General features: G+C 42.0%; 1 protein-coding gene and 1 pseudogene across 1 annotated transcript; one reads left to right on the top strand and one right to left on the bottom strand.

The window, feature by feature from the left end:
* Positions 1-957: 957 nt before the first annotated feature.
* LOC130744232 (uncharacterized) lies at positions 958-6,233 on the bottom strand (annotated as a pseudogene).
* Positions 6,234-9,366: 3,133 nt separating this feature from the next.
* LOC130744230 (uncharacterized) lies at positions 9,367-10,503 on the top strand. Its single transcript, XM_057596424.1, has one exon. The coding sequence runs from the start codon at positions 9,367-9,369 to the stop codon at positions 10,501-10,503; it is 1,137 nt and encodes a 378-aa protein (XP_057452407.1).
* The last annotated feature ends 528 nt before the right edge of the window (positions 10,504-11,031 follow it).

Genomic DNA, 11,031 nt, shown 5'->3' with positions numbered 1-11,031 from the left:
AAGGAGCAATGGGGAATAAGTAAGAAGTAAGTCAAAATCAACCCAACTTCATAGCATAAGATTTGCAATTCTTCCTCCAATTCCACACTTCAACTTTTCATCCTTCATCCTTTCATTCTTTTTTTTTCCTCTTTGGCCTTCTTTTTTTTCTTTTTCTTTTTTTTTTCATTTTTTTCATTTTTTTCGTTTTTTTTTTTAACTGAATAACAAAACTAGTAAGAAAAACAGCACCACCATACTATTTACAACAACCAACAAAGCATAACCGAGAATTGGAAGAATTAAAGAACAATGCACCCTTACCCACTTAGTACTTACTCCCAAAACAATTCCAAAGCTCCAAAATTCCCAAAGATTAGGTCAATCATGGTTTTTCACTTATAAGCTTGTAATGAGCTAAAGAAAAGAAGGGTAAAAAGGCTCAAAGTGGCTATCAAAGGATAATTCATTCAAGGTAAGCTTATATGGCTAGTGGCTTATTAATTAAAAGAAGAAAATGCCTAAAATCACCTCAATATGTGCATGTGAATATCAAGTAGAAACAAGCGTCAAGTCAAGTTCTAGAGTGCAAGTAATCAAGAGTGCAATCACACAAGAAAAAGATTAGAGATGGCATACGGTTGACCACCTACAGTTAAGGCTCAAAACTCTCACAGGGGAATTAAGTCTATCATAATTGTTTCAACCCCTCAATTTTCAAAAGTAACTTGACACACAAGAACGCATGGATTCACACCACAAGATATCATGACTCAATTCAAAGAAAGAAAATGCCCATAATCTAAACAAGACCTAAGAATTCAAAGAGAAGCATGCATCAATTTATTCATCTAATTTATTCTACCTAAGTTAATCTCCCCCCCACACTTAAACTACACATTGTCCCAATGAAGCATAACAAATATGGAATTGAACAAGTGCAATAAAAGTAAAGAAGGAGAAAGAAAACTCCCTGATTCATGGCGGGCGGAGGGTGGAAACAACCAAGGAAACATCGTCCATGGTAGCATCCACAAGAGAAGGCTTAGTGAGGAAATGCTTGAGGCGATGACCATTAACTTTGAAGCTCTTATTTGTGGATTCACTTTTGATCTCTACAGTACCATAAGGAAACACATTAGTAACAACAAAAGGACCAATCCACTTAGAACGAAGCTTACCGCTCATTAGGCCAAGCCTAGAGTTATACAACAACACTTGTTGTCCAACCAAAAAGTATTTTCTGGAAATCAAGCTATCATGGAATATTTTGGTCTTCTCTTTGTAGAACTTAGAGTTCTCATAGGCTTCCAAGCGGATCTCATCTAACTCACTCAATTGAAGCTTCCTTTCGCCACCAGCTTGATCAAGAGCCAAGTTGCAAGTCTTCACAGCCCAATAAGCCCTATGCTCTATCTCAACTGGAAGATGACATGCCTTACCAAAAACAATGCGGTAAGGGGACATTCCGATGGGTGCTTTGTAAGCAGTACGGTGGGCCCAAAGAGCATCCTCAAGTCTATTGTTCCAATCCTTCCTGTTAGGCTGGACCGTCTTCTCCAAGATCCTCTTTATCTCTCTGTTGGAATTCTCAGCTTGCCCATTTGTTTGAGGATGGTATGGTGTGGAAATTCTATGAACAACCCCATATTTCTTGAGAAGAGCTTGCATGGACCTATTGCAAAAATGGGTGCCTTGGTCACTAATGATTGCTCTAGGAATGCCAAACCTGCAAAAGATGTTAGACCTAACAAAATCCACAACAACTCGAGAATCATTAGTCCGGGTGGCCTTAGCTTCCGCCCATTTAGAAACATAATCAACAGCAAGCAAAACATAATAAAAGCCAAAAGAAACAAGAAAAGGACCCATAAAATCGATACCCCAGACATCAAAGACCTCACAAAACAGCATGGGCTGTTGGGGCATCTCTTTTCTCCAAGAAATGGTACCGCCTGCTCTCTGACATGGCTCACAGGTGCTGCAAATCCTTGACGCATCTTTGAAGATGGTGGGCCAGTAAAATCTAGAATCAAGCACCTTGCGTGCTGTCCTTTGGGGTCCAAAGTGACCGCCCACTGGAGAAGCATGGCAAAACTGGAGGACTGATTCAATCTCATGATCTGGAATGCACCTCCTAATAACCTGGTCAGTACAAAACTTCCACAAATAGGGGTCATCCCAACAATAATATTTAGCATAACTCTTAAGCTTAAAAATCTGAGCTCGAGATGCAAATGCACAGAAGCAACTAAATAATTAACAATATTAGCAAACCAGGGTGCTGGAAATGAAACTGAAATATTAAAGAGCCGCTCATCCAGAAAGTCATCTCTAATGGGAAGAGTATCAGCATCCCTCTCTATCCGACTCAAGTGATCGACCACTAAATTCTGTGCTCCACTTCTATCTCTAATCTCCAAGTCAATCTCTTGGAGCAAGAGCATCCATCGGATCAACCTAGGTTTTGATTCAGCCTTCTTCAACAGGAACTTTAGAGCTGCATGGTCAGTATAAACAATAATCCTAGAACCTAGCAAATATGATCTGAATTTATCTAGAGCAAACACAATAGCTAGAAGTTCTTTTTCAGTGGTTGTGTAATTCGCTTGTGCAGAATCTAAAGTCCTAGATGCATAATATATTACCCTAGGCAACTTATCTACTTTTTGAGCAAGGAAAGCACCCAATGCGTAATTAGAGGCATCACACATAAGCTCAAAAGGGGCTGTCCAATCCGGTGCCTGAATGATAGGAGTGGTGGTCAATGCTTTCTTGAGGCAATCGAACGCCTCTCTGCATTTCTCATCAAAATCAAACGCCACTTCCTTCTGCAGCAAGTTAGAAAGAGGAAGGGCTCTCTTGCTGAAATCCTGAATAAACCTGCGATAAAAACCTGCATGGCCGAGAAAAGAACGCACCTCTCGCACGCAAGAGGGGTAAGGCAAATGTGAAATAACATCTATCTTAGCGGGATCCACCTCTATACCTTTGTTAGAAATCACATGACCTAGAACTATGCCTTGCTTTACCATAAAATGACACTTCTCATAATTCAAAACAAGGTTAGTTTCAATGCACCTATGCAAAACTTTATCCAGATTATCTAAACATGTATCAAATGAAGATCCGTAAACAGTGAAATCATCCATAAATACCTCGATGCAACTCTCTAAGAAATCACTAAAAATACTTACCATGCACCGCTGGAATGTACCAGGGGCATTGCATAGGCCAAAGGGCATCCTCCTATAGGCAAAAGTGTCAAAGGGACAAGTGAATGTGGTCTTTTCTTGGTCCTCAGGAGCAATGTGAATTTGAAAGTACCCAGAAAAACCATCAAGAAAACAGTAGTGACTTTTACCTGCTAAGCGCTCAAGCATTTGATCAATGAAGGGCAAAGGAAAGTGATCCTTTCTGGTTGCTTGATTGAGCCTCCTATAATCAATGCAGACTTTCCAACTGTTTTGCACTCGAGTAGGGATAAGCTCGTTCCTCTCATTCTTCACTACGGTAAGTCCTGTCTTCTTAGGGACCACTTGAACTGGGCTCACCCAAGGGCTGTCAGAGATCGGATATATAATTCCAGCTTGTAGCAGCTTGGTGATCTCCTTCTTCACAACATCAAGTATCACTGGGTTGAGTCTCCTTTGTGGTTGTCTTACTGGCTTCGCTCCTTCTTCCAAGAGTATTCTATGCATGCACATGGATGGACTAATCCCAGGAATGTCAGCTAAGGTCCAACCAATAGCTTTCTTGTGCTTCTTTAGTACTTGCAGCAACTTTTCCTCTTGATTTTCATGAAGGGTTGAGGAATAAATGACAGGTTGCTTCTTATCATCCTCCAAGTAAGCATACTTGAGGTTATCTGGTAAGGGCTTAAGCTCCAATACGGGTGCCTGCAAAACAGATGGAACCAAACTAGCAGATACAGTTTCTGCAGCCTGCACTTCAACAACTGGGTTAGTGCAATCAGATTTCTTAACATCTGAGTCAACAACAACAGTGTCCAAAAATTGATCAATGCAAGAATCACACATTTCAGTAGCAGTACATGTATGACAAGTGTATGACCCTGTTAGTGAAGGGAAATCAGAATCATGTAGGAAATCAGATTCATGTTCATCAAGCATATCATCAGGTAGTTCATCAAGCAAATCAATATGAAACACATAATAGTCTTGAGGTGGATGTTTCATAGCATCAAAAAAATTTATCCTAACCACAATATCACCGAATTCCATAGTCAGTGTACCAGCATAAACATCTATCTTGGTTCGGGCTGTCTTTAAAAATGGTCTCCCCAAAATGATAGGAACTGTATTACGGGAAGATCCTTTTTCCATTTCAAGCACATAAAAATCAGCAGGGAAAACAAGTTCACCAACCCTAACCAAAACATCCTCTACCCAACCAGCAGGGTGTGTCGTGCTCCTATTTTCTAATTGGATGACAACACCCGTAGGTTTCAAAGGTCCAAGTGAAAGTGATTTAAAAATAGACATAGGCATCACATTAATTGAAGCTCCTAGATCTAGCATGGCATTTGCAAATTTAGTATCACCTATGACACAAGGAACAGAAAACGTACCTGGATCCTCACACTTTTCAGGAACATCAGAAACAGGGGCAGGTTTAACAGCTTTACCTATGATTGCAGAAACGTTTCTCCCCATGCGAACTCTTTCATTTCCTTTTAGCTTCCTTTTCTGAGTGCATAATTCTTTCAGAAACTTTGCATATCTTGGAATTTGCTTGAGTGCATCAAGTAGAGGTATGTTCACCTCCACTTTCTTGAATATCTCCAAGATTCCCTTATCTACCTCTTCCTTCTTTTTGCTTGGCATAGCTTTCGGAGGGAATGGAAGAGGAATGGAAGGTGGTTGTACTTGGAAGGTTCTTGTGGCAGTGGTCTCTGTCTCCTTTTCAGGTTCAGGCTCTGGCTCTGGTCCATGATCTGCATCAATTTGCTTCCCCGACCGTAAGGTGATGGCGCTCACATTTCTTGGATTGACAACCGTCTGAGAGGGCAGCTTATCAGAATTCTAGGACTGTAGCTGGTTTATTGAAGTAGCCATCTGCCCTATCTGGGTGGTCAGATTCTGAATGAAGGATCTGGTGTCTTGTTGGAACTGCGTGTTTTGGGCTGTCATCTGCTTCAACATATCCTCCAATGAAGATTCTTTAGATTGCGGTGCAGCAGGGTTGTTAGCCTGTTGTTGCATTGGAGGAGGAACATATGGTCTAGCATTATTCTGAAACGGTGCTTGGGCAGGTTGTGACTGATCAGACCATCTAAGATTTGGATGATTTCTCCAGCCAGGATTATATCTGTTAGATGACAGATCATAATTTTGCTGAGGTCGATTATTGAAAATGTTGGCAGCATATGCTTCAGGATTCTCATCTGTAGGTTCCTGCAGAGAAGGACAAACATCAGTATTATGGTCTTTAGTGCAAATGCCACAAACCTTTGTCTGTTATGAAGGTTTATTCTGGTTCATGGCCAATTGAGTAACCAAGCTGGCAATGGTTTCCATCCTCTTCTCAAGCTTGTCCATCCTTGGATCTGTCCCAATCTCATTAACAGGTTTAACAACATCATTACTCCTTGTTTGAAACTGCTGAGAATTAGCAGCCATCTTCTCAAACAACTGCCTGGCTTCAGTAGGAGTCATGTCATTCAATGCACCGCCACAAGCAGCATCAATGAGATGTCTCTCCAAGTTGAGCAAACCCTCATAGAAATACTGAACTAGGAGCTGCTCAGAAATTTGGTGATGGGGGCAGCTCACACATAGTGTCTTGAATCTTTCCCAGTATTCATGTAGAGTCTCTCCATGTAGCTGCCTGATTCCGGAGATGTCTTTTCTGATTGAAGTTGTCCTAGAGGCAGGGAAGAACTTCTCAAGAAACTTTCTTTTCAGGTCGTCCCAGCTTGCAATGGATGAAGGGGGCAGGTTATACAGCCAAGTCTTTGCAGTTCCCTGAAGGGAATGAGGAAAAGCCTTCAAACATATATGATCTTTGTCAACTTCAGGAGGCTTCATGGTGGGTATGACAGTACGAAACTCCTTGATATGCATATGAGGATCTTCACCTGCAAGACCACCAAACTTAGGCAATAAATGGATTAGTCCAGTTTTGAGTACACATGGTACATCCTCAGGATACTGGATACACAAGCTTTCGTAGGTGAAATCAGGTGCAGCCAACTCCCTTAATGTTCTCTCTCGCGGTCCTTCTTCAGCCATGTTATCTGTAAGACCCGGTTTTAGGGCATACTATTTTATTAATAATATTAAATAATATTCTGTGAATTGCTTGTGCTATATGTGATATTAAGCCTTTTAAAAAGATGATTAATTGTTAGAAGCAATATTAAGTCTTAGAAACCTCTAGACGTAGATGAGCGCGACGATACGAGCATTTTGACAGTAATATTGCTAGGGTTCTGCGACGGCGACTTTTAGGTCAAAATCGACTCGACAGGAGCGATAAGTTGGCAAATCGAGTCGACGAGGACGATTTCGTGGGCCACACCTTATGGGGAGGTGCTGGGCATGATTTTAAAAATATTCCATGAGGGAATATTCCTTTCCCCTATTTTTTGAGAGTTTTATTTAAATAAAATGGGTTTTTATTTAAATAAAATGTATTTAATTATTTTAAAACCTATGATTTATTAAATAAACATTTTCAAAATTATTTTCTGGAACATTTAAGAGGGCTGGTCGAATATTTGGAGGGAGGAAGGAGAAAAAGACTTTAGAATTTCAAATTAGGGTTTTTATGGTGCATTAAGAGGGGATTTTTGTGATTAATGCACCTAATCACCTAAAAACCACCTTGTTTTGTGTTTGATGGTTTTATTGAGTGAAAATTTGCTCATATTTGCAAGAGGTGGGCGGCCAAGCTTGGAGAAGGAGGAGGGAATGGTTTTCCACTTAATTGCTAGTCTTTATGGAGGAGAAAATCAAGGGTTTGATTCCTTTGACTCTCATTAAGTGGGAGGGCTTGAGTGAGAGTTTTCAAATCTTTAAAGGGCCTTGACAAATCTGATTTAAAGAATTAAGGATTTAATTTTGAGCCTTAAAGAGTTTTGGTTTTAATGGAAATTAAATGGAGGATTAAAGGATGGTTTTAAAGGGAGTTATGGACTAGAAATAAATTGCAAAGAGGCCCTTGGTTTGACCAAGCTTGTGGCCGAAATTTTCAAGAATTTTGGAGGGAAAAATGCATTCAATCACCCCTTCAATGCTTTGTTCCCAAACCTCTAGTATAAATAGACCCTCTCCCCCTCTCATTTCTTCACACCAAGCTCATTTGCTCTCACTTCTCTCTAGCCGTGAGCTTCCTTTCCCTCTCTTGTCTTTCTTTTATTTTTTTTCTTGTTGAGTTCCTAAGCCTTGAGCAAGGCCATTCTCAATATGCTCTGTGGTTGCAGCTTAAGCTGATCTGCCAAAAACTAGAAGAGAATGATCTTGATCGAGTTGCTTAGGAATGTTTATGTTTTGGGGGTTTTTCTTAAGAAAATTCATGATGTTCTTAAAATGTTCTTATGATCTTCAAACAATTATTTTAGAAAAGAGGTTTTGATCTTGGGAGGATTGAATCTATGCGAAACTTGTGTTTTTCTTCGAAAGTTCTTCAAGTGTTCTTACGATCTTCAAGCAAAATGTTTTAGAAAAGTATGTTTGATCTTATGAAAGAAATGATTTTGGGATTTTCTAGGTTTTTTGGGGGGGGATTTCGTGATCAGCAAGGGGATATGCTTATGATTGATTCGATTGTCCGATTAGTAACGTTACTCTGCCCGTTCGTTGGTAGGAAATTTCCAAGTGTAGATCTAGCTTCAAGGTGCAACCCCAGACTTTTAGGAAAGCGTACCTTTGAGGTAAGGGCACTTCGGCCTCGGCCTAGATAAATTGTTTGTGATTGTGATTGTTAGCAAGCATGATGCTAGGACTATTGATGATGTATGTGCTAGATATGCTATATGATGATGATGCAATAAATGCTAGCTAGTTTTATTATGAACATACCTATATGCCTAGGGTGTTAGCTATATTTATTGTTATGCATGTAAGTTATTATGCGATGATATGTTGTTCATAAGAGATGAACGTGATGGGCTTAGGGCCTAGTGATGATGACTGACTTGCATGGCATGCATTGTGGACCAAGTGACCTGGATTGGGCTTGGTTGGCCACAGCTAGTGACCTGGATTGGGCTAGTTGATGGTGACGTTCAGGGGATGGACCTGAACAAAGGACGAACTTGAAACGGCAGTGCGTTGGAGAGGTCCAACCCCGATCATCAAGCTGTTGGGAAGCGGTGCGTTGGAGGTGTCCAACCCCGATCGTGGAGTCGTGTTCGTCCTGCCTTTCCATGAGGGATTGGCTTATGGATATCCAAAGCGTCTGCATGCATGTGCACGAGCATTGACTAACAATAAACTATGAGATAGTTCCCTATACTTGTGAAACTTAGAATTATGAGATAGTTCCCTATACTTGTGCAACTTAGAGCTTGATATAGTTCCCCTATTTGTGAATGTTAGCTTAGTGAAGAACTTGTGATTGATAGGGTAGTATACCCTACTTATGATGTGTGTGTGTTAGAAGTTGACCCTTGCTTGTTTGCTTGTTTGCTGTTTGTTGTTTGGGGCGCTTAACGCCTAGACAACAAGCATGCGTGCGATCAGTCGAGATGCGACCCTATATCTGCTTGATGTGGACGACGGCAAGGCTCGAGACATCGACTACGCGACTGATGGTTCAGCTATGGGATTGGCGAGAGCAGAGGATGCGAGGCGATATGATTCGAGCGCTGGAGGAGGCCTTGGAGGGCACGCGACCTATGAGTCGGGTTGGGAGAGTGTTGTGTCTGTATTGGGGGGGTGAGGTCGAGTGTTGTTTTAGGGCTCGATACTTTCTTAAAGCCATCATGTATGTGGATGAGCTTAAGTAAGGTTGAAAGCACTAGTTTCTTTCTTTGAGTCTTGATGTAATAAAGAAAAAGCCTTGGTCTATTTACTAAAATGAAGTTTATTCAGCATTCATTCTATCTTTTATTTATTATCATTAAAAGGTTTTATTTTGACAAAAATTTACACACGTTTTTTTGAAAAAGGTTACTAAAGTGACCCTCGAGAAATCGGGGCGTTACATTGTGGTATCAGAGCTTTGGTTGAGAAAACCAGAGCTTTGGGTTAGTGGTCCCTAGGAGTTGAGTCCAAGAGAGTTGGGTAGAACTTGTTTGCTAAGATGGTTGATTGACTTGTTTGATTGTCTGGAGCGTCATTGTTGTGATGCTCAACCCTTGGAGTCCTTAGACTCTAAGTGAAGTTTGAATTTGGATGGTAAACTTGTGCAGGTTGAAAGATGCCTCCACGACAAGACCCATCTAACGAACAATTGGCTCAAGCCATGGCTCAGCTGGCCCAAGTGGTGGCCCAGCAAGCTGCTGCAACTGCCGCCACCAATGCTGCTCAAGCTCATCGAGAGGCTGAAGAGCATACTCGGAGGGCTCAGCAACAAGCTCGGGAGCTAGCTCAAGCTCAGACTAGGGGGTTGAATGACTTCAAACGCCAAGACCCGCCGAGGTTCAGTGGTGAGTCGGATCCGGAAAAGGCTGACATTTGGATCCAGGAACTTGAGAAAATCTTTGGAGTGCTGCAGACCCCTGATGACACTAAGGTGGTGCTAGCTACGTACATGCTGCTGGGTGACGCCGTGTACTGGTGGAGGAGCGCCAGGCAGATATTGGAAGCAAGCAACACGGTGGTCACTTGGGATACCTTCAAGAGGGCATTATTTGACAAGTACTTCCCTGAGACTGCAAGGGAAGAGAAAGAAACCCAATTATTGAAGCTCCACCAAGGAAGTATGTCTGTTGGAGAATATGCCGCCACGATGGAGGCACTGTCAAAACATTTCCGATTCTTTCAGCTGCAGGTGGACGAGCCCTATCTGTGCAACCGTTTTATGATGGGGCTACGCTACGACCTTGAGGAAGCTGTTAGACCTCTGGGCATTCGGCAATTCCAAGTGCTAGTCGAGAAGGCCCGAGAAGTTGAGGCTATGAAGAACCGCCGAGGAAGTAGGCAAGGAAGGGGTGGACCAATCAGGCCAAACCATCAAGATTATGAGGGGCATGGTAAAGGGAAACAACCTCAGAAGAAGCCTTATGACTACCAGCGAGGCAACAATCGAGTTATGGGTCAGAACACACCCAATGAGACAACCTATGAAGGTCAAGGTAACCAAGCCCAAGGAAAGGACGTGACTTGCTTCAAGTGCGGAAAAGTAGGTCATTATGCTAATGTCTGCAAGGATGACCCTAGGGTGTGCTTTAACTGCAATAAGCCAGGACACGTGGCAAGGGATTGCAAGGCACCAAAGGTTGAAGCGGGAGCAACCTTGAATGCCGCAGGAGGAAGGCGTCCGGTAACAGCAGGACGAGTGTACACCCTGAACGCTGACGAAGTTGAGAACACCAGGGAGCTAGCTCGGGAATAGGCTAGTTCTGTTAGTGACCTTGTCACCGCTTTGTTTTGAACTTGAGGCTTTGCCTTTTTTTTTGGAATTGTATTCCACTTATCTATGTTGTAGCGGTCGCTACCTTTTGTTTTAACTTCTGAAACAAGATGTAACCTCTTGATGATATTCAATAAGAGATTTCCTTGCAACCCAAGTCTTCGCTAGAAGGTTGCTTAGCTATGATGTATGTGATTTGTCGTGTTGGAGACTCATTCTTGAGTCAAAGGGTGACCAAGTCACTGTCTTCCCTATGTTTTTGTGGTGTTTTGTGTGATTGTGTTTCACTCTCAATTATCCTCACTTAGCGAAGATGGTGGATGGAACCATCAGCTAAGAAAGGATGGCGGATGGAGCCAATGATCGGGGTGCATCGATCGGGATGGTGGATGGAACCGTCAGATCGATGAGATGATGGATGGAACCATCAATTGAGCAGGAATGGTGGATGGAACCATTGGTCAGACCGAGATGGTGGATGGAACAATCAGGAAAACGGGATTGGTGGAT

Source organism: Lotus japonicus, chromosome 3 (genome assembly GCF_012489685.1).
Source record: "Lotus japonicus ecotype B-129 chromosome 3, LjGifu_v1.2".
Taxonomy (NCBI): domain Eukaryota; kingdom Viridiplantae; phylum Streptophyta; class Magnoliopsida; order Fabales; family Fabaceae; genus Lotus; species Lotus japonicus.
The sequence above is the reverse complement of the archived record's forward strand: the minus strand, read 5'-3'. Positions and strand labels throughout refer to the sequence as shown.

What these genes read in the sequence shown, in the direction of transcription:
- LOC130744230 (XM_057596424.1), top strand. Translation starts at nt 9,367, where the DNA reads ATGCCTCCACGACAAGACCCATCTAACGAACAATTGGCTCAAGCCATG.